The sequence below is a fragment of the Dermochelys coriacea genome, chromosome 1, assembly GCF_009764565.3.
Source record: "Dermochelys coriacea isolate rDerCor1 chromosome 1, rDerCor1.pri.v4, whole genome shotgun sequence".
Lineage (NCBI taxonomy): Eukaryota > Metazoa > Chordata > Testudines > Dermochelyidae > Dermochelys > Dermochelys coriacea.
Window position 1 is genome coordinate 121,572,343 of NC_050068.2, and position 23,963 is coordinate 121,596,305.

The 23,963-nt window shown below is 42.2% G+C and overlaps 1 protein-coding gene across 3 annotated transcripts in view; it reads left to right on the forward strand.

Annotated features, from left to right (window-relative positions):
- GABRA5 (gamma-aminobutyric acid type A receptor subunit alpha5) overlaps window positions 1-22,593 on the forward strand; it is a 77,607-nt gene extending 55,014 nt beyond the window's left edge. For 2 of the 3 annotated variants that reach the window (XM_043492484.1, XM_038407195.2), the window contains exons 7-10: window positions 6,044-6,187; window positions 17,166-17,318; window positions 18,954-19,165; window positions 21,059-22,540. In XM_043492484.1, coding sequence (XP_043348419.1) covers window positions 6,044-6,187; window positions 17,166-17,318; window positions 18,954-19,165; window positions 21,059-21,361 — 812 coding nt within the window. In that variant the 3' untranslated portion in view covers window positions 21,362-22,540. Of the gene's footprint in view, window positions 1-6,043; window positions 6,188-17,165; window positions 17,319-18,953; window positions 19,166-21,058 lie in introns of all 3 variants that reach the window. The other variant, XM_043492425.1, reaches the window with a different exon arrangement.
- The last annotated feature ends 1,370 nt before the right edge of the window (window positions 22,594-23,963 follow it).

Consider the following 23,963-nt stretch of genomic DNA (forward strand, 5'->3'; position numbering starts at 1 on the left):
TCCAGTGGCTCCACTGGTTGTTTACAAGGCTTCCTACTTCTGATGTACAAAAAAAATTTTTGCTGTTACTTTTTGAGTCTTCGGCTAGCTGTTCTTCAAATTCTTTTTTGGCCTTCCTAAATATATTAAACTTATATTATATTACACTTCCTTGCCAGAGCTTATGCTCCTTTCTATTTTCCTCACTAAGATTTAACTTCCACTTTTTGTCTCTCACTGCTTCTTTTACTTTGTTGTTTAGCCATGGTGGCACTTTTTTGGTTCTCTCTGTTTTTTTAAATTAAGGCTATCCATTTACGTTGAGCCTCTTTTATGGCGTCTTTGGTGTCCATGTGGCTTGCAGGGATTTCACTTTTGGTTTGTATTTTGTTTTTCCTGAAAACTGATATTGATTGTGTTGATAGCATAGAACACAGTGGGTAAACTGAAGTGGAGGAAGGGAATAAAAATCTTGTAGAGAGGAGGTAGTGAGATAAATTACCCTAGGCCTTTTTACTAAAAAAAAAAGCAAGCCATGACACTTTGAGTAGTTTGGGACATTGCAAAGGTAAAAAAAGAAAAGGAAAGATTGATCTTCATATATTTTTTGTAAGCTTCCAGGTGAAATCATCCATAATACGGATGATTTAGCAGTATTTATAGAGGGAGTGATTTCTCTGGAGGTCAGGAAAACACCCAAATCTTTATTGGTGGCAATATCTTAACAAAGCTGTTAAGAGCCTGGAAAACTTCCAGCACATTGCAGCTTCCTCTTTGCTGCTTTGCACCGAAGAGCAGCCATCTGTATTTAAGAACACAAGACTTTTGCATACAATTTCTGCTGATCTGCTATCATAGTTCCCTGACTAACAGCACCTCTGGGCTCATCAAGTGGACCCTGTATTCCTGGAGGTTTCATCACATGACACAATCTTTAATTAAAAAGCAATGTTTATTTCCTGGAGACTCCAGGTCAATCCTGGAGGGTTGGCAACCTTGCCCCTGCCCCACTCAGGTCCCAGGCCTGGAGACATCACCTCTGTCAGGATGGAGACATATGATTCCTCCACTCTCAGAGCTGGCCCAAGCTGCAGTCTGATGTACATCCATTGTCTTTACCTCAGCAGGCCTGACAATTCTGTTCCTTCCAGGAGCAATGACAGTGGTAACCAGTGACCAGACAGCCATCTTAAAGCAAAGTATTATTTATTGAAACAAAAAGCATTTAAGAGAAAATAGATTTTAAAATAATACTAAAAGAGTCTGTAGGCCTGCCTTTCCCCAAGAGATGCCAGCTCCTTCAAACTCCTTCCATGGAGGCTCTATCTGAGTTAGGGTTGCCAACGTTCTAATCTCACAAAACCGAACACCATAGCCCTGCCCCTACCCTGAGGCCACTCCCCCGCCCCACCCCTTCCCCAAGGCCCTACCCCCCTGCTCACTACATTCTCCTTTCCTCGGTGGCTTGCTCTCCCCCACCCTCACTATCTTTCACTGGACTGGGGCAGGGGATGGGGTGTGGGAAGGGGTTCTAAATGGAGGTGTGGGCTCTGGAGTGGGGCTAGAAATGAGGGGTTCAGGGTGTGGGAAGGGGCTTTGGGCTGGGGCATGGGTGTGGGCTCCAGCTGGGCGTGCGGGCTTTGGGTGGGGCTGGGGATGAGGAGTTCAGGGTGTGGGAGGGGGCTGCAGATTGAGGCAGGGGGCTGGGGTGCAGGGGGGATGAGGGCTCATTCTGGGTGTCCAGGCTCTGAGGTCGGGCCAGGAATAAGGAGTTGGGGGGCAGATCGGGGCTCCAGGATGGGGAGTGGGGCAGAGTGGTTCAGGGCATTGGAGGGTGTGCAGATTGAGACAGGGGGTTGGGGTGCAGGGGGGGTGAGGGCTCCATCTGGAGGTGCAGGCTCTGGGGGTGGGTTTAGGGTGTAGGAGGGGGCTCTGGGTTTGTGGGGACTTAGGGCTGGGGCAGGGGGTTGGGGCTTAAGGTTTGGGCACAGACTTACCTCTGGCAACTCCCAGTCAGCAGCGCAGCAGGAGGACTAAGGCAGGCTTCCTGCCTGTCCTGGCACCGTGGTCCTCGCTGTGGCCTGGAAGTGGCCAGCAGCTGGTCCAACTCCTAGGCGGAGGTACGACAGACAGCTCTGCATGTGTCTCTACTCTTGCCTGCAGGCATCACCCTCACTGCTCTTATTGGCCGTGGTTCCCGACCAAGGAGTTGGACCTGATGGCCACTTCCAGGGCACAGCACAGAGCCAGGACAGGTAGGCATTAGCTTGTCTTAGCCCTGAAGCACTGCCAACTGGACTTTTAATAGCCCAGTCGGCGGCGCTGACTGGAGCTGCCAGGGTCTCTTTTCGACTGAGTGTTCTGATTGAAAATTGGACACCTGGTCACCCTAACCTGAGTCAGTTGAGAAGCTTTTAACAACTGACCCCCTTTCTTCTCTTGAGAATGGTTTTTTAACTCTTCAGAGTCCTTTTTGATTTCATAGTTTCATAGAGTTTAAGGCCACCACTAGATCACTTAGTATGACTTGTTTTATATCACAAGCCATTCCATTTCACTCAGATACTCTATATTAAGTTCAGAATTTAGTTAGACTAAACTGTTGTGTGCCAGATACAGAGAACAGGATGTAACCAATGTCCAAGGCCCCAGCAATGGCAGGGAATTGATTAGGTGAGATATGTCTAGATCAGTGGTTCCCAAACTTGTTCCACCGCTTGTGCAAAAGCCCCTAGCGTGCCGGGCCAGTTTGTTTACCTGCCGCGTCGACAGGTTCAGCCAATTGTGGCTCCCAGTCGCCGCGGTTCGCTGCTCCAGGCCAATGGAAGCTGCTTGAAGTGGCGCGGGCTGAGGGACATACGCCGCTTCCAGCAGCTCCCATTGGCCTGGAGCAGCGAACCACGGCCACTGGGAACCGCAATCAGCCAAACCTGCAGACTCAGCAGGTAAACAAACCGGCCCAGCCCACCAGGGGCTTTCCATGCACAAGTGGTGGAACAAATTTGGGAACCACTTGTCTAGATTATCGCAGCAGGTGAACCATGGCCCATGCTGCAGAGGAAGGCAAAACACCCCAAGGTCTTTGCCAATCTGACCTGTGAAAAAATTTCTTTCTGACCCAAATCTGATGAGTTTGATCCTGAGCATGTGAGCAAGTCGGGTGAGCCAGGCATCTAAGAAGGAGGATTATCTGTACCACCTCAGAGCACTCATCTGCCCTGTCTGGTTTCCCATCTCCAGCTGTGGCCAATCTCTGATACTTCAGAGGAAGGTGGAAAATAAAACCCAAACAAACCCAGAACTCATCTGGCCAATTGTGCACTGGGGGAAAATAATCCTTCCTGACCCTTGAAACCCTGAAACATGAGATTTGGTTATATTCATTGTCTTAGTGCAAAGCTGAAAGTGTTCTGAGCATGTTGAGGAAAATAGAGGCACTCCTATTCTCCCCATGTTCCATGAAGGAAGGGGGAATTCATAGAACCACAGCTTCCAAGGCCACCGGGGACCACCATGACACCCCAGCCTGATCTTCCCACTGCCTCCCACTGACAGAGGCTGCAGAATTTCACCCAGAAGCCAGATGAAAGTATGTGTTACGAAATATGTCATGTCTTAAAGACTCCAAGTGATGGTGAGTCCAGCCCCTCCCCTGGTAAGCTGTTTCAATATTTAATTACCCTCACCACTAGGAAATCATGTGTTATTTCAAGGTTGAATTTGTCTAACTTTAACTTCCAGACATAATCTTGTTAGGCCCTTCTCAGCAAAGTTGAAAATCCCCCACTCTCAGATCATTGTCCATGTGTGAGTACCAGTGCACAGTGATCAAAACACTTTTCAACCTTCTCTTCAATAAGTTTAGCTCCTTAAGCCTCACATTAGAAGCCTTGTTTTCTAGGCCCTTGACCATTCTTATAGCCCTTCTTTGAACTCTTTTTAGTATTTCCACAACCATAATAATAATAATAACAATAAAAATAAAACCACCTAGCTCTTATATAGCACTTTTTCCATCACTAGATCTCCAGGCACTTCACAAAGGAGGTCACTATCTTTATCCCCATTTTGCTGATGGGGAAACTGAGTGAAGTGACTTGCATAAGGTCATGCCACAGGCCAGTGACAGATCTGGAAATAGAACCCAGATCTCCTCAGTCCCAGTCCAGTGCTCTGTCTATTAGGCTACACTGCCTCCCTCTAAACAAGAGTAGGGTGCACCGTTCCTGGAGGCACTGCCATACCAGGCTGATGTGTGGAGTGGATGGAGCAAGCTGCTAGCCCGTATTCTTGAAGTGTGGACCCCAGAACGGGATATAGTATTCCAGTAGCAGTCTCATCGATGCTGTGTATGAGTCAAGATCCCTTCCCTACTTCTATTTGATATTCCCCTTTTTGCCACACTATTGCACTGAGAGCTCATGCTCAGGTGATTGTGAACAATGATCCCTAAGTCCTTCTCTGAGTCCCTGCTTTCCAAGACAGGCTACCAGCTTTAGAAAAACAAGGCTTGTGACTTGTTGAAGATGGGATACAGGATCTTGAAGCTAACACCACCCGTTTTCCCCATTATCTTTCAACTGTGTGCTTGGATGTTCTTAAATCTGAGAAGCTATTGTGCTGCAACCCTGCACAGACCCTATTCTTACATTATTACAAAGCATTTCCATGTCTGTCACACCTGCATTTTGCGCTTTCTTTGCAAGGAAATTGATGTCCTGGTCATTAGTTTTTCCAGAGGATTTGGTAAAACAGTCTCTGGGTCCTTGCAACCCCATTGCCACCGCTAAACATTCAAAAATTGTAAGACAGGCACCCCCAAAATAAAGAGATCTTCTTAAAAAACCATAGCTTTTTTAAAAAAAATTGCCGCCTGCTTTTTAAGACTATAGGGCTGTTGTTTTCAAGCCTTCCTTTACAATCACAGGGGCTTGAAACTTTTTTCTAAATGTGAAAGCTGAGGTTCTCATATAGTAACATGATCCAGGCACTGGGGCTTGAAGAAAAATAGTAAATATTGTAAAAAGAAAAGGAGTACTTGTGGCACCTTACAGACTAACAAATTTATTAGAGCATAAGCTTTTGTGAGCTACAGCTCTCGTGAGCTACAGCTCACTTCATCGGATGCATTTGGTGGAAAAATTTCCACCAAATGCATCCGATGAAGTGAGCTGTAGCTCATGAAAGCTTATGCTCTAATAAATTTGTTAGTCTGTAAGGTGCCACAAGTACTCCTTTTCTTTTAGCGAATACAGACTAACACGGCTGCTACTCTGAAACCAGTAAATATTGTGAGATTCACAATAATTTCATGTGAGTTGACAACTCTGCCACTGCCTTTGATTCCTAGGGCCTCCAGCTAAAAAATAGTAGGCAGCGAGAACTCACATCAAACACACACTTGCACACACACAATTCAACCCTCTCCACACATGCAGGCACATCAGCCTCCCCCTCCCACATGTGCACACGTTCTCACCAACCCCAGCCAGGCATATACACCAGCCAGCACACCCCCACACCACTCCATGCACATTTCACTCTTCCAGTCAAAATCTCCCAAAAATTAAATGGGCCAAAAGGATTATATTTGTAACTCCAATGTTCCAGCCTTTTACAAACCATCCCACACATCTGTTATGTCAGAAGGCTTCAACCTAATACTTTGTGAGACGGACATATGGAAACATAGTTATATTATCTCTATTTGTTTCTCTTAACCTCTGTCACTCCTCTCTTCTTCCCCTTTCCCTTCCCAACGTTATATAATTTAAGGTTTCAAAGTAGCAGCCATGTTTGTCTGTATTTGCAAAAAGAACAGGAGTACTTGTGGCGCCTTAGAGACTAACACATTTATTTGCGTATAAGCTTTCATGAGCTACAGCTCACTTCATCTTTCCACTGAATGCATCCGATGAAGTGAGCTGTAGCTCACGAAAACTTATGCGCAAATAAATTTGTTAGTCTCTAAGGTGCCACAAGTCCTCCTTTTCTTTATATAATTTAAGAGTCCACTAGGAAATTAATCTCTGTTTTAACCTGTCATCTTTATTTCCATTAACAGATGCTTACCCCAATTCTGAAGTGGTCTACGTCTGGACTAATAGCACCGCTACATCTGTAGTGGTTGCAGAAGATGGTTCACGACTTAACCAGTATCATCTGATGGGACAGACTGTAGGAACTGAAAACATCAGTACCAGTACAGGTGTGGTAGAATGCATCTTTCCACCACACAGTTGCTAACAGGAAAAAGAGGTGCAGTGGGGGGAGATGCATACAGGCTCTTGGCTCTTTGGTGCGGGCACTAGGGAGATGCATATCAAGTCTTGGCAACTGTACAGTAGCACCTCAGAGTTACAAACACCAGAGCTACAAACTGATCAGTCAGCCACACACCTCATTTGAAACCAGAAGTACACCATTAAGCAATAGAAGAGGCCAAAACCAACCAACCAACCAAACAAACAAACAAACAAAACAAATTCAGTACAGTGCTGTGTTAAACATAAACTACTAAAAATATAAAGCAAAGCAACATTTTTCTTCTGCATAGTAAAGTTTCAAAGTTGTATTAAGTCAGTGTTTAGCTGCAAACTTTTGTAAACTTTTGAAAGAACAACTATAATATTTAGTTCAGAGTTACAAACAGCACATATTTCAGAGCTATGAACAACCTCCGTTCCCGAGGTGATCGTCACTCCGAGGTCCTGCTGTATTTGCTGAAATTGCAGCACTATTTCTGGCTTATTTCCCTGCTGGAGGAACAGCGCCAGGAGGCAAACACTGCCCACCCATTAGATCTGTACCAATTCTAGGTTTATAGTGATTTGCTTGATGAAACCGGTTGGGGGAGGGGGAAGAGGGAAGGTGGCAGCTGTTGCTGAGCTTTGCAGCATGTCCTGGGTACCTCATGGCCAGAGAGGAGGTGCTAACCCCAAGAATTCCCATTTCCTCTATAACTGGAAGTGGAGGCACCAGATGTGGCAGCATTAGAGAGGCAAAGAAGCTTTAATCCCAGCCCAGCCACCCACGTGAGGCCCCCCTTCCCTCCCTCGCCTCCTGCTTAAGGCTTTCATGTCAGGGCAGCCCTGTGCTCTGATGGGGGTGGGGGTGGGGCTACCTGGGAGGGTGAAGCCAGACCAGCCCTGACAGTTACATGGGTTCCACAGCACAGAGGCTTTAACAGGTTATATAATATACTTGTCTTGAGAGAATTAATGGAGTAGAGTCTAAGGGCTCCTATGATTGGAACCAAAAATATCCTGTCTTTAAACAAAGCCATCCCCTCCCCCAGTGGCTTCATTCACAGGGGACTTTTAGAATGCAGATTTGAACAATGCTCTGGCAGAAATTAACACTAGTAAAGCACTGAGACATATTTATTGTGAGGACCTGGCACCTCCTATCACTGGCTATAAATGACAGGCTCTGAGGTCTAATTTGAGACCTGAGGAGAAGGTGTAAACCAGATTGGTAACCTGTGCTATCCTTGGAAGGGATATTTAGGGCACTTTAGCATGTGCACAACCCCTCTGCCCCCAACCTCTCTCACCCACACAATCACAAAGGATGGTAGCATTAAGGAATGAAGGTGCTTAAAGCTCTCTATTCAAAATTAAACAAACAAACAAACAAACAGACCTGTGGAAGGTCGGACCCACTCTGAGCCCAACTGGGCTTGCTGTTTACTCTCCAAACATTCCTAAAGCAAGGCAACCTTGCATAGTACAAGGCAACCACAAAGGAAAGTTATGCTCCGCTTTCCTCCAAAATTATGCTCCCATCATTCCCAACCCCTCCAATATCCATAAAACAGTTGCTAAATAAGCCAAGAGAATCAGCAGCCAGGATGTGCATGTAGAATCACAGTAGTTCCCCTAATAGCAAAGAGCCTGCTGGGGAAAGCAAGCTGCCTCCCATTAAAGAACAAAGACCTATTTCCTTACCAGTTCACCATCATAGCTGCATTGTTTTCTGCAATGAATGGCAGCTCCCCTCTTGCCTTCAAAACTACCAAGAAAAAGATCCAGAGGATGTATGGGGGCATCTCCTAGAAACTCGCCCTGATCCCAGGAAAAAGAAAACAATCCAAAGCAGGCAGTGGACACTCCAGGGTATCAGCTCTTGGCCACTTTCACGTCTCTGCTTTACCGTGAAAGCCACCTTGCACTCCTCAACCTAAGGAAACAGCAGAATCCTCGGAGGCATCAAAAAGTTTGTGCCCAGAAATCCTCTCCCCTCCCTAAGATTTAGGCTAATAAATTACGGTTTTCCAATGTCAAGAATTTTTTTAATGTCCCAGGTTGCATCTGGGCAGGCTGGATTCTGATTGCAGGGTGGATCGCAAAAAGCAGGACACAGATTGTAACCAGGGATTAGCAAAATACAAAAATCCGATTTTACACAGGGAAAGCATCAGTCAGTGATGGCTTTTCTGTACTTCATCAAGCTCGCAGTAGGCTGGTAATCAGAGTTACTTGTGATCAGATATTTAAGACGTTTCTCCTTTGAACAGAACTGTTGAATGTGGGGGGGAGGATTGTGGGGAGGGAGTGGAAGACGGAAGAATATTGCACAAATCCAACAGTTTGGATCCTTTGGATATATTTTGGACCACATGTCAAACTGCACAACCCCTCCAATTGCATGGGGGAAAATGTTTGGGTATATAAAAATTTTACACACCCTTTATGCTATCGCTTCAAGCGGATGCCTTTTAGAAAGAGGTAAAATTTGGATCTCCACCAGTCTTACTGGAGCCTACTGATTTTTGCACTCAGCTCCCCATGTTCTCCCTGAAGAAAAAGATACTCTGCTAGTTAGATTGCACCAAAAAAATTTTGGAATCTGGCACATTTTAGTACTGGCATGCTGCAAAAACCCTGATCCTCCTAATCTTGGCACTCAAGCCCCCAAATTCTACTGGCTACATAGAGAACAAGGCTGCCACAAAAAAATTCCCCATGTAACAGTATTGCAAAAAACCAGAACAAAGCCCCAGTACTTCCACTTCCTACATAAAGAACACATCCAGCCACTTGTATGTATCGAAATATTCCTGCACTGCCTACACAGAGAAGATATTCAGAACTAATAAAGAGAGAACAAGTCCAGCTACTTCTGTTGCACCAAAGATCTTGGATATTTGCACATTGCAGCACCACAGCACTACAAAAACCCAGACCCAAAACATAGATTGTGCTGGATTTTGCCAATTTTTGCACTCCTGCCCAAAATTCCAATATCTAAATACAGAACACAGCCAGCTGCTCCACCTGTACCAAAAAATTACAGACCCTGGTGTATCCTGAGGCAAGTGTGGTCTGGTGCAACAACGACATAATAACACAGATCTGACATACCTGGATTCTGCCAGAACCTGCCATTTTCTTTTCACCCCAGGCCTCAGCCTACAAGTGTAGCCACCATTCTACCACTGGTAAAATGACCCTTGATGTATCCAGACTAATAGCATATGAAAAACATGTATCTGGTGCCTGGATCACTGTTCCCTCTAAGTTGTGCGCGTGTGCATGCGCACTAAGATCCTAAAGCCCACGCACACGGCGAAACACCGTGAGCACAAACATTTGCACAGAAGAAATTTTTTATGTACACGGCCTGTCAAAAATTAGAGGGAACATTGGTCTAGATCCCACTGGAGCCTGCCAATTTTTAGCCATATTCTTTCTCCAAAATTCTATTATCTAAATGATTTTTTAAAAAATGTAGCAACTTCTAATCCATCAAAAAATCTAAGCCAATTTTTCCTAAAGGATGGGCTGCATCATGGGAAGGATGTAAATGGGTCATGGGATTGGTGTGGAGGAGAGGCCCAGGGCAGGGGAGTTGGAAAGTTAGGCTGCCCAGCACTTACACTGCACAAGTAGCTTCTGTCTCATGGGACTGGGCCCAGCAACCCATCTTTGGGTGTTGTGACCTGGTACACAGGGTCATAGTGCCACTCAAGTTTGATCTGGCTGCTCCTCTCCCATGACAGAGGAGTGGTCAGGCCATACCTGAGTGGTACTGCAAGGGATGGCATAGGTCAAACCTGAGTGGCACTGACACCAAATGGGCAGGTCGCAATGCCACTCACTCAAATATGTCCCAGCCACTCCTCCATCATGACAGAGTGATGCTGTGATCTTGTGTGCCAGGTTGCAACTCCCAGAGCAGGGAGTTAGGCCCAGCCCTGCAAAAAAGGAATCATCACTGTGGGATACTGCAGAGCAAACTCTTTAAATACCAGCCCCCACACCTTGGAGCATTCGCTCTGCACCTCTCCAGCAGTAGGGTTGTGGTGCCAGGGTAGAGGATGCTGCTGCGGATGTTCAGAAGCCCCTTAGCAGGGTGAGGAGGTGATGGTGGAGGAGGACACTGACCTATGATTTTGCCCTCCCCCATTAAATTTGGATCCTGGATGGGTCGTAAAAAAATACAAAATGCAGTTGTTTGGTTGCCTTATTAAAATGTTTGGGAACCACTAATGTAGACCATCTACAACTTGGCACAGTTGCAGCACAAAATCACATAGCCAGCACTTGGATCCAGCTATATCAGCTCAGTTTTCACTCTAAGACCAAAAATTCTACCAGCTAAGTACAGAAAAAATGCAGCAGCTCCATTTATTCTTTATTATTAATTATTTCTTATGATTACTCATGTTGAGAATGGCATCCCACTGTTATAGATGTTGAGAATGGCATCCCACTGTTATTGTACAACCATGTAACAAAAAATAATTCCTGTCCCAAAGAGCTAAGTCTTAGAGGGAAATCCTGTCCCTACTGAAGTCAACGGGAGTTTTGCCGTTGACTTCAGTGTGGCCAGAATTTCTCTCTAAGTATAATGCTAGAGCCAACAGGTGGATACAATAAATGACTGGGATGAGCACAAGGTAACAATGAGACAATACCAGTCAGCATAATAAGTAGTGGTCACAGAGCATCATCTTCTCCCCACACCCAGTTGAGTTTTTTGCAGGCATTGTGGCTGTTGAGAAAATGCAAATTTCATGGGAAGCTTCCTCCATGTGTAAGAGCAGTGTGAAAGAGTGCACTGTCCCTTTAAGGGACAGGCTGGAGCCAACAGCTGCCCCCCGCCCCAATCCCCTCAAACTGGGAAAGGGAACCTACTGCTACCCCTGTCTGGGGAAATGAAGGTGATGCATACTTGCAGTGCCACACTGGACCACAAGGGGGAATGTGGGGATAACCCACACCTTTACAGGCAGCATGGGAGAAAGTGCAGAGGTACTTATTGGAAAACTGAACAATGGGCAAAACTGGCATCTTTGGTGGAGTGGACATGGGGGGACCAATGTCTCAATACTATGTAAGAAATGACAGGTAGGGTGTGAATCAGCCATGACTGGTTTTACAAATGAAAACAAGTACTTTGGGTTTTGTAATTTGTAATTAAAAAAAATGCAGCCAGGTGTAGAGCACCAAAAAATCCTGCATACCAGGTGTGGGATTATCACAAATCAATATGTATAGGAAATTATCCAGTTATAGGGATATGCTACCTCGTTTTACAGCAGACCTTCTCCTAGCCCCTCTCCCCAGCACTCTTCCAGGATCCTTTTCACAAGAAAGCGAGAAGCCAGAAGAGAGCTCTTCCCTGGGCACAAGGATTGAGATACTCTTTCAGGTAGATGGGTCCTGAGCTTTTTATAGGTCAAAGTCAAGAGCTTAAATTTCTCTGGAAAGCCATAAGCAGCCAGTGCAGATCAGGGAGCACTTATTGTATGTGCTCAAAGAGAGCTACTCTGCTTACCAGGCAAGTCACCACATTCAGCATCAATTTCAATCACTGGGTGGTTTTAAAGGGTTGCCACGTGTAGAGTACATCACAGTAGTCTTAGAGAGAGTTTATAGGAGCAGAAAACAGCACTAGATAGGCAGCTGCAGGAAGAGGAGCCAGACAGGCTTCTTAAATTGCATCACTCTTCTCCTGCCCCAACAAGGTGAAGAGTCTTTCTACACTGGGGGCAGCAGTGTGGCAGTTTCCCCACTGCTCTTCCTCCAGACTCTGCTGGCCTCTCCCAACTACTATAACCACTTCCGCATGGTGCCCATTAGAGACAGAGGCAGCCTTTACACCTCGGAATACTATCAGCAGTCACAGGTAGCCGGAACTATTGTACCCCCACAGCCTCATACCCCACTGAGAGCTTACACAAATTGGGGTTAGATCCCAGATCTCTGATATGGCAGGTCCACGTCTCAGGCTTGGTCTACACAACACAGTTTTGCCGCATAGTTCTGTTGGTCAGGTGTGTGAAAAGGTGTGAGCCCTGAATGACATAGCTGTGCTGCAGAAGTCCCTTTGGTAGATACAGTTGCACCAGCAAAACTGTCCTTTTGCTGGTACAGCTTATTTTGCACAGAGGGGCTGGAATAATTTACACTGGTGCAAAGCACAGTTTTGCTGATATAAACTGTACCCACAGTAAGAGCATTTTGGCAGCATAACATACCAGAATAGCTCTATTAGCAAAACCATAGACAATTAACCACACTGTCTCTCACAAATAATCTACCTAATCTAACTACTCAGCTGTGCTGTCTGTAAAATATGGCCATACATGCACATGTAAGCTAGCTTCACTGTGTTATGCATCCTCCTTTAGAGCTGGTCTGCAGAGGATAACAATCATTGCTTGCTACCAAATATTATATTTGTAGTTAGTCCTTTAGCTCAAGTGGCAAAGGTCTATGCTGCACTTGTCTCTGAAGAAAATACATTTTGGGGGCATGGCCAAAAATGCCAGGATCTGGCAGAATTCAGCAGTTTTATCACATGATTAAACCAATCTATATTAGAATAAGAGTGGCTCTACTTGTTCTCTATTTGGAGGGAAAAATTGTAAGTGTGGAGCAAATATTAGCTGGATCGAATTGTAGGATGTGGTTGTTGAAATTGCGCACCAGAGTGTGTCAGGATCTTGGTTTTTCTGATGGAATAGGAGGTCAACAATAGTCTATATTTGGGTAGAGGTATTTGTACTTTGGGAGGCCAAAAAGTGCCTGGATCCAGGTGCCATATACAGGTTTTTGCAGCAGTCTTTTGCCAGGACTGGTCAGGTTCTAGATTTGTCTGGCATATTAGGAGAGGAGCTATGGACTGTCTGTTTTGGCAGTGCATTGTGGGGTCTTGAGTCCAAATATCAGCAGGATCTGGTAGGTCCCAGGGATGGCACAGGGATGGATGCAAAGAGATCTAGAATGTATTGGTGCAGTCAGAGCAGCTGTATGTGTTCTCTGTGTAGATGGTGGAATTTGGAGTCTTGTGTGCCAAAATGAGAAGGATCCAGCTTGATCTATGTCAGGATTTTCACACAGAGGCAAAATAGGCACCAGTAACAACTTAAAAATAAAATAAAAAATAATTAATTAATTTTAAAAAAAGGCTGGCTCCAACATTTAGTAGACATGCAGCTATAGTCTTCACACAGTGCCACCTAGTGACTAAACATTGTAATACAGGTTTCAGAGTAGCAGCCGTGTTAGTCTGTATTCGCAAAAAGAAAAGGAGTACTTGTGGCACCTTAGAGACTAACAAATTTATCTGAGCATAAGCTTTTGTGAGCTACAGCTCAGATTATGCTTATGCTCAAATAAATTTGTTAATCTCTAAGGTGCCAAAGTACTCCTTTTCTTATTATAATACAGTTTACACTTTCCATCATCTCTCCCTCTTTATTTTTTCTTTTCTGCATTTTAACAATTTCTAAAACTTTTTTTTTCAAACTTACTTTTCATACATCTGTCTGTTACTCATCTCCAAATCATACTTTTTTTTTCAACTATATGACCAGAATGGGTAACACTTGGTGACTAGGCTGACTTCTATTTACAAGGGTTGTCTCTGGCAAGTTTGGAATAGGGGAATCTTTTTCTCCTAATTCCGCACCTGCACTTTGTAGAGTTTACTCAGTGGCTTGTTCAGTCTCTGGAACAAACTGAGGATGTTGACGGTTTGTGTTGAACTCTCCATGTTCTGTCTCAATAGTGTATAATCGGGGCGAGGTATTCTTTTCCTTTACAACAGCTGGAGTTCTCCATCCTTCTGCTCTATCCACTTTGACACAAACAGGCAATTCTCTGAGTGCATCCTATGAAGTGATCTGTAGCTCACGAAAGCTTATGCTCAAATAAATTTGTTAGTCTCTAAGGTGCCACAAGTCCTCCTTTTCTTTTTGCAGATACTGACTAACACAGCTGCTACTCTGAAACCTGTCATCAGTTACAAAAGTGTTCATAAGCTTTTTCTGCTTGTTGATCTGATTTGGCTACTTTTTTCAGGTCTGGCCACTCTGGGGCTAGATTGTTTTCCAGGGTTGGAACAGTCCTGAGTTGCCTTCCCATCAGGAGCTGGGTAGGGCTATAGCCAGTCGCTACTAACAGTAGTGACTTGTTGCTCAGTAGAGCAAGGAATGGATCTTCCTACTTCAGTATTTTCTTGGATGTCTGTACAGCCCTCTCAGACTCTCCATTTACTTGTGGGTAATGTGGGCTGCTAGCGATCTGTTCAAAACCACATTTGGTTTGGATTGACTGAAGTTCAGTTGTGGTGAATTGTGGTGTGTTGTCTGTCACTAGTTGTTCTGATATACCAAAACTGGCGAATGTGCTTGTTATTTCTTGATAACACGACAATTTATTGTATCTTTCAAATATATTATTTCAATATATCTAGAAAAATAATCCACTACAACTAATGGTGTCCTCTAAATTCGCACATATCTGGTGTTAGCCTTTTCCAGGGTCTGTCTGGTATAGGTGTTGTTATTCGAGTCTCTTCGCACACATGTATCTGTAAAAAGTTCTCACATGCACATTCACATTCTTCTCTAAGTGTATGAGGGCAGAATGCAATTGGCTTCCATTCAGATCTACCCATGTAGATGCGATAATGCGCCACCGGGGCCATAGCTACTGATATCTGCACTGACCATTGTAGAATTTAACTACCTCAGTTCTAAAGATAATTTCTTTGCCCTTTTGAAGGCAGTCTCCTGATTTGGGCCCCAGAGTCAGGAAGTATTGGACCTTAGTTGTTCATTCAGTGGTTTTGTCACTGTAGAAAAGTCTTGCAGCTATCAACCATGATAGTTTACCACCTCCAGTATGTGTCTCAGTTCTGGTACATTTGTTGGTGCATTCAGTTCTCTAATTACTTTTACTTTCTCGGGGATAGGACTAATTCCATCTTTGTTTATTAACTGGCCCAAAAATTAACTTTGGAAAACACACTTTTCTTTATGTAGCTTGAATCAGGATTCAGTGGTTTAGGTCAGGACTTCACTGAAGATTTTGTTATGTTCTTCCACTGATGTGTTGTCTCTAAAAAGGATGACCCCATTTATGTTCTCTAATAGCTTTACCATCTTTCTTGGGAAATTTTCAGGAACACTAGTAATCCTGAAATGGAATCTTTGAAAGCAAAATGTCTCAAATGGTGTAATAAATGGAGTCAGTTTAGTTCTTTCTCTCTGGCTAAATGAAATTGCCAATTTTTGTGCATTTACAGCATTTGCCTCCTTTATTTAAACAATCACCTCTTGTATTGTGATCTTTCCCACATTTTGTGCAGCTAATCTGAAAAGTTTTTTATATTTTGCCTAGGGCTCACCTCACATTGCCTTTGAGGATTGATTACAATTGCTTTTTGCAGTCGTGCTCTATCTCCTATTGTGATTCTGTTTGTAAGTTACTTCCTCTAGGTTTCTTTCTGGTAGCCACTGGCCTTTATTTGGATTTTTAATAGTCTCCAATTATCTTGCTATTTCTACTGCTGTGTGAAGGGTTAAATCTTCCCTCATTTGTAGTTTCTCTGTCAGTCCCTTGTCTAAAATGCCAGTCAGTACTCTGTCTCTCATGTGCTCTTCCATTTTGTCTTCAATATCAGTTTTCTACCATATCATACAAGCCTCTTATAAACAATTCCACAGACTCCCCAGGTTTTTGGACATGCTGGTAGAAAGGGGCTCACTCATCAGCCACATTACATGGAGGTCATCAAGCACAGCCAGTACTACAGTGTGGCTCTCCTCTTCACTGGTGAAGGATTTAAAGATGGGTTCCACTTCCCTGCCCATAGCATAGACTAAGGAACACAACTGTACCAGGCCCTTCTCCTTCTGGAGTTTAGTTGCAATGCAAAACCTGTAAATCGATCCTTCCAGTCAGGTCAGTCTGCTCCACCAAAGCTGAAGTTCTCTGGAGCATTAAACTTAGGCACTTTGACAAAATTCTGCTCTTTCTATTGTTTTTGTTCAGAAACCAGGTCTGATTAGTCAGCTTTATTGTAAAAAAGAATGTAGACTGTCTCCAGTGCTAGCTAAAGATAGGCTGCAGTAGTCTTCATACACTGCTGCCTACTGACAAAACAGCTCAAACTTTACACCACAATCCATGTTTGAGATCTAGGATTTTGCAGTGCTCTGGTGCTAGAGCATGCCATATTGTGTGGTGCTCTAGGAGTGGTGGGAAGTATTCTGTGATAGTGGGGTGGAATGTCAGTGGGATCCATATTCTAGATCCAGGTGTTTGCAGTGCTGCATCACTGGAACATGCCATAGTTTACACATGTTCAATGTAGTAGGAGTGTCTGGTCATGTTTCCTTAGTAGAAATCTGGAGGTTTGGCTGCAAAAATTGTCAGGATCAGGTTGGATCCTAGTACCAGATCTTGTTTTTTGCAGCATTGTACTACTGGAATGTGTTGGTTCTGGACCTATTTGATGCACTAAGACTAATTGGATTTACTCTTTATTTTGGTGGTGGAATTTGGGGCCCAGGACTCAAAAATTGGCTAGATCTAACAGAATTCATGTCACCTATCCAAATTTCTGCAGCCTTGTGGCATTGGAACATGCCAGATTCTGGATCTTTTTAATACAGTAGGAGCAGTTCATTGTGTTGTATAATTATGCAGTGTCATTCTGGAGGCATGTGTACAAACATCAGCAGGATGTATGTTTTGGATCCTGGTTTTTCCAGCATTGCAGAGCTAGGCTGCATGGAAGACCAGACATTTTTGGTGCAGTGGAAATGGCTGTGTGTTCTCTCATTCGGTGACAGAATTTGAGGACTTGGGCACAGAAATCAGCAGGATCCATCAGTTTCAGGTATGGTCTGACTTTTTCCCACCACTGCATTTTTCTCCTTCTAGGTGAATACACTATTATGACTGCACATTTTCACCTGAAAAGAAAGATTGGTTATTTTGTCATCCAAACGTACCTTCCATGCATTATGACTGTGATCTTATCACAAGTGTCCTTTTGGCTAAACAGAGAGTCTGTTCCTGCTAGAACTGTCTTTGGTGAGTATTTCACTTCTTTGTGGTGGTTATGAAAGGACTGTCTTACTCAAAGGGGTGACTGTGTAAGGAAATAATAGTTTATTATGATTTATTTCTATTCCTGGTGATTTCAGGTCCCCCTACTTCTGAACCAATTTAAACCATAGGCTCTCTTCCTACCATGTTTCCAAGTCCTTTGGTTCAGTACTGATGAAAATTACACAAGAATTAAATGTGGCTTCGTGAGGGAAGAGGGAAGAAGAAATAAAATCTGTGTGTTTTTATTTTAATGGGGGAGGGGTTAATACTTCTCTAGACACAGCAATGAAAACACTGATTTCTCTTCAAAAGTTTTAGTGTTTCTGTGTTTCAAGGTGCTGATTTAGATGAATCATAAAATTAGTGCCAATTAATTTGTACTGATGATAATAGGGGTATTATTATCATCAATACAAATTAATATAATTACTCATTTACAAACTGTATCCATATTACAGAATGTATAATAGGTAAAATCCTTTTGGGATCGCTAAACAACTTGAATTATCACAGGAAGATTGCTTGTAAGCAGGAAGTAAACACCCAAGACTGATGCAATACAAAAACACAGTGGCTGGGAAAGGGAGGAATGCAAAAATCAGTTTTGTACAAAAGACAGTTTTCCCACTAGTAACTGGGAGCCAAATCTTGGTATGGATTTTTATACAGAATTCTCCACTGACATCAGTCAGGCATTCTGCTTTAAAATCAGTCGTATGAGGTGGGTCAGGACAACACAGAAACTAACTTCCATGATGCCAAAGGATTGGGGACCTAATTCCATTCTGTTACACCTTTTAAAATCCAGTGATATCAGTGGAAATTTTGGATTTACAGAGGTGTAACTGACAGTAGAATTTACTCCTTTGAGTACAAACTGGAAGGCGAAGTCTTTTCTGAGTGGAATCAGTAACAAATTTTGTTATTAATATCAGTGGCAGCAGGATCAGACACCTACAATAGCTGGAAATTAATTATTGAAAATAATGTATGTTGTTTTTTTATCTCCAAATATTGAAATCTTACCTTATTACTGCAGTTACTGCTAATTAGTTTAGTTATTACAATCCTAGTAAAGTGACTTCCAAGTTTCTTTTTATTACCTGTGATAATTGTTAGGTTGTTCTACAAAGTTCATGCTCTATATTGGCTGAAATCCAGAAGGAAAAAGATTATAGGATTTACATGGATCTTTCCACAAACATATCCATGCAAGTATTAGAAAGTCCGAAGATTACATTAATTCCTCAGTACACAGATAGCAGATTTTGTAATGTACTTCTTTATAAATGAGGGCTGCTATAAACGTACCACATATCAATATGAATGAATAAAATAAGTAAGATTCTGGTTAACACCACTATCTTTATGTATACAATTTTTGAAATGTTCTTTCAATATGTAGAAATTGAAGATGAGCTGGGTGCACCAGAAGTCTCAAATAAGATCCTCAGGGCAGGGACCTTGTTTTTCTATTGGTCACCAAAGTACCATGCACTTCTAAAATGTTATACAAACAGTTATTTCCTTACGACTGCTTAGGCATCAGGGCCTAAGTCACAAAACATTCCAAGTCTCGTGCAGAACCCTAAACTTAACTTTTTTTTCTTTTTAAAGGAGTAACTACAGTCCTTACCATGACCACCTTAAGTATCAGTGCTCGCAACTCCTTGCCAAAAGTGGCCTATGCGACTGCAATGGACTGGTTTATAGCTGTGTGTTATGCCTTTGTATTTTCTGCGCTGATTGAATTTGCAACAGTCAACTATTTTACAAAGAGAAGCTGGGCGTGGGATGGCAAAAAAGCTTTGGAAGCTGCAAAAATCAAGGTTCTTAATTTATACTTTTTGAATCACTAGAGTAAGGATCAGTTACCTTGCACAGCACAAATAACTGAATGTACAATTTGCAACTGCTCCATAAAAATGTATTTAATTCACTCATCTCACACTGTCACTGATCTTCAGATGATAACTTGCAGGGCATGCTGATTTTTTTTAATGCATATGCTGTCGGATAGCATAGGAAACTTTCATCTCTACCATGCATATGAACTGATCTGTGTTTGGAAGTATGACTCCGAGGGAGTTAAATGTAAGTTACAACTAGAGCTGGGTAAAACTTTTGGGACAAATATTTTATTCACTGAAAATGTCATTTCAAGTTGACGAAAACTGTTCACAAATTCATTCTGAATTCGGCAAATAGTTTCAGCTGAAAAAAAATCAAAACACTTTGTTTCAGTGTCTTCAAAACAAGCATGTTTTCATTTCAAAATAATGCTCCCTTTCAAAATATGCTTAATTTTTTTAAACAAAGTTAAAAAGAACCCCAAACTTTTTTCATTTAACTCATAGCATCTAATTTTTTTTTTGCATCAACCTGAAACCATTTTTTTCCTACAGTCCCAACGCCAAAACAAAAAATCAATTATAGCTTTAATAGCTCTAATTACCATGGATTTTGTTCAGTGAAATTAAGAATTTAAACAAATGTAGCATACAATTAATATAGACAGTCCATTCCTGCTGTTATTGAATCAGTGGGAAAACTCGCATTGAGTTCAGTGAATCAGGATCCCACAACAATCACCATAAATGCAATACAAACAAAAAAACATTATGAAACCATGAACATTTCAACTGCAATATATCCAGAGTTATTATAAATGTAGGCCCTGTGTGCAAATACTGAGACTATTTAATGCTTACAAGCATAACTTTATTCACAGGAGTAATCCTGTCAATTTCATTGAGACTACTCCCATGTGAAAGTTACATGTATAAGTATTTTCAGCATCAGGACTTTACTGGGAACTTTGGTGACTATTGTCAGGAATAAGGGCTATTCTAATGAGTTTTTTCAAATGATCCCATAAAGAAAAATCATATTTGCAGGCAATATACCTTACATCAATCTCCTGTGAAATAAGTAAATACCAAGACAAAAGCTACAAAGGACCCCAGGCCTCTCCACATGTTGTTTCCTTTTGTCAGTGATGTGATGTTAGTGACTTGGCAGCCATCCTGGAACCCTGGGACATCACCAGTAGCTAAATTTTTCTTTTTCACGGTTTTTAAATTCACTTGTGCAAACCCAGAGTAGTGTTTAATTTGTAATGAAAGAAGTACCTGGGTTCAAGCAATTGCATGCCAGGCTCAACCAATTTTTTTTCCACTTTCATACCTAATGCAGCAAGCACAGAGGTGCTGGGGCTCAGCCCTGGCAAGCGTGGCATATTTTAAGCACTGACCCAGGGCGAGGATCATATTGATAAAGGAAAGGAGTACTTGCGGCACCTTAGAGACTAACAAATGTATTTGAGCATAAGCTTTCATGAGCTACAGCTCGCTCATGAAAGCTTATGCTCAAATAAATGTATTAGTCTCTAAGGTGCCACAAGTACTCCTTTTCTTTTTGCAAATACAGACTAACACGGCTGCTACTCTGAAACCTGTCTTTGATAAAGGATTCTGCTAATTGACATGCTAATCTGAGACCCAGTCCTGCAGGCCTTGTTCAGAGTTCACTGATGTCAGTGGAAGTTTTGTCTGAGTAAGGCTGCAAGATCAGAACATAAATAGTTTGTTGGGATTTGAAATGAGAACAACTAGAGAACAGTTTATGTGACTGACGACTAAACTGACATTTTTGTTTAATCCTTGAGAACATGTTTTCACCTGCCTTCTACACTAAATGGTATTTCCTTATTTATATTACAGAGAAAAGAGCGTCAATTACTAGGAAACAAATCAATTAATGTTTATAGTGCTGGAAGGACAGCCCCCATACCAAACGTACCAAAGGACTCAGCCCCATCAGTCATCTCAAGCGCTGCAACTGTTGCAGTGAAATCTACAGAAGAAAAGCCTGCTGAAAGCAAAAAGACTTATAACAGCATCAGTAAGATTGACAAAATGTCCCGAATAGTTTTTCCAGTATTGTTTGGAACTTTTAATTTAGTCTATTGGGCCACGTACTTGAATAGGGAACCCGTTATTAAAGATGCTATTTCTCCAAAATAAACTGAAGGTTTCCAAAACCACATGTGAGCCATATTAATAAAGCAAACGCTACCACAGAGAATATGAACTCCAGAAATCTTTCTATACTTGAGCAATATTCTTCAGGAAGTTTTTGCATGTTTAATAATATGTACAAATAATATTGCCCTGATTGTTTCTACATGTAACATCAGATGTTTCAGAGACAGTAACATTAATAATTACAGCCACAGATCTTTTTAGAAGAACAGAAGTGAAGAGATAGAACATGGCTTCTATGCTGCACAGTATCTTACATTGATAGTTTATAAATAAAATAAGTTATATTTTTAACTGTTCAAGTGTATTACATATCTGAAGTTTTTATATGTCCAATGTACATCATACATACTTAGGCGTAACCTATATTTTACAGAAATGCTCCATTATTGTCATCTGATAGGGTACCATGAATAATGCAGGTTGTAAATGTAATAATTCTCATGTAGAGTCACATTCCACCACCCAGGCTTTCTCCAAATAGCACCTTATTCCACAAATAATCCCATCAATCCAGATTCTCAGCCAGTAGAAATTGACATAGTACCTAGTGCTGAATGGAACTATGCTAATTTACACCACCTGAGAATCTGGGTCATAGATTTTTGTGGGACTGCTTGAGGAGCAAGATGCTACTCAATGTAAATAAAGGTGGTAGAATCTTATGCTTGGGGCGGGGGGGAGTCAGTTTTTTCACACTCCAACTACATTTTTCTCTGGTAATTCTCATTGTTTATTGCAAAAATTAGACATGCATTGCACAAAAGTATCTTTAAAAATAGACTAAGAACATACTGTGCAGATAAAACATTAATGTCCTTAATATATACTTTCATTAGGGTAACATAACCAGAGTTTGGCCAACATCTTTCATTGAAGAAGATGATATTGTATGAACAAAGATGCCTCTGAAATAATGATTATTTCTTATTCCCAATAACAAGAAAACAATCACCCAACACAAAAAAGGTTGTCAGAGAAAGAAAACAACTCTTCATGACAGCCAGATCTTTCAGAGACAATATGGGCATTTTGGTCTTTGCCTGAAACTTTTCAATAACCTCTATGCTGCTGCCCATGTGTTTTGCTTCAACCATGAATAAGAAAGTGTAGTTTGAGTTTTCAGCTTTTTTTTAGAAGTCTGGCATGACTGCTCCATTGCTCCAGTAGCTTTTGTAATTTAATCTTAATGTTTAAATAAAAAAAATGCATTCAATACTTGGTTGCAAAATGTCCTCCATTTCTGGCTTATTGTTTTGGAAAAACTTTGTCATATTGAATTTTTAGCTTTAAGTCAGCTAAGAACCTAATTAAGCAAACACAGAAATAATGTTGTGGATATGAGTCCTCTCACTGATGCCAGTAGAGCTACTGAATATGTAAATACAGTTATTCATGATGTGGCAATGTTTGCAGAATCAGGTCCTGAGTCCATTCTGAATGTATGTGTTGGGGATGCTCTGCCCAACCCGTACTGCAGGCTTCTCCTTTCCTTACCAATTTTTGGCAAATCCTTTTTAAGGATTCTACTCCATAGAGAGGTAATGGACAGGCCGGGGTTGGAGAACTGTCTGGAGTTCTCTGGCTTCTTCCTCATCTCTCCCTCATTTCACCACCCTAAAACTCCTGAAGGTAAACAACAGATTATAAACAAAAGGGATAGTAATTTTGGCTGCTCTACCTTCCATGTTGTAGGATCACATCTTTAAGGAGGTTCCAGGAGGAACTACAGGAACTGTGTTCTCTCAGAACCAGCAAGAGCCAACAGAGCCAAAGAGCAGAGTGGAAGCTATCAGAAAAACAGTGGAGAGGAAGATGGTCCAGTGTTAGGGTGGTAGCCTGAAACGCAGGTGACCAGGATTCAATACCCTGCTCTGCTGTGTACTCTGCAGTGTTTTATCTGGAAAGATAGGGTGATTTTAGTGGCTGGCCCTTGGCTCCTGCAAATGTCATGCATTTAAGGGGTCCTTGACATAAGGAGTACCCTGTTTCTTTCAGCATATAGCTGCAACCACTGGGGAAGAGGAAGGTGGAATGAAAGGGACATGTGCCCTCAATTCTTACTCTTCTGTGTTCCCTACAGTGTGGTCTTGTGCATCCTCTCTCCTGGCGCCCAATATTTTGAGCACCAGGTTGCTTGACTACATCTGGGATCAAAGGGAATGGAAGAATGAGTAGGATATTCAGTGAGTGGCAACTCCAATGTTCCCTCTATCTTATGTGGGTTATTCCTGTGCAGGAGTGAGTGGGGTCCAAAGAGGTTTTTTGTTTTGGTGTGTTAATTCATATGTTATAAAAAGAGGCCCCATTTGATAGTTTGGTGAAAGATGTTTATTTTTAAATTATCCTTTCTTGGGCTCCTCACAATTACACTGAATGATCACTTACACTTTTTGGTTTTCATGCCTAAACTCAGTGCAAATACCTACCTCTCTGAGTACATTTCCTCAGATGAATAGTCGCCTTTACTTAGATGGAACTGGTCACATGCTTAAAGTTGCTCAAGTGATCAAGTGTTTGCAGGACTGAGCCCTTTGTCTGGTTTCTTTTTAGTATAAAGTTTCTAGGAATTTGGTTGATGTTT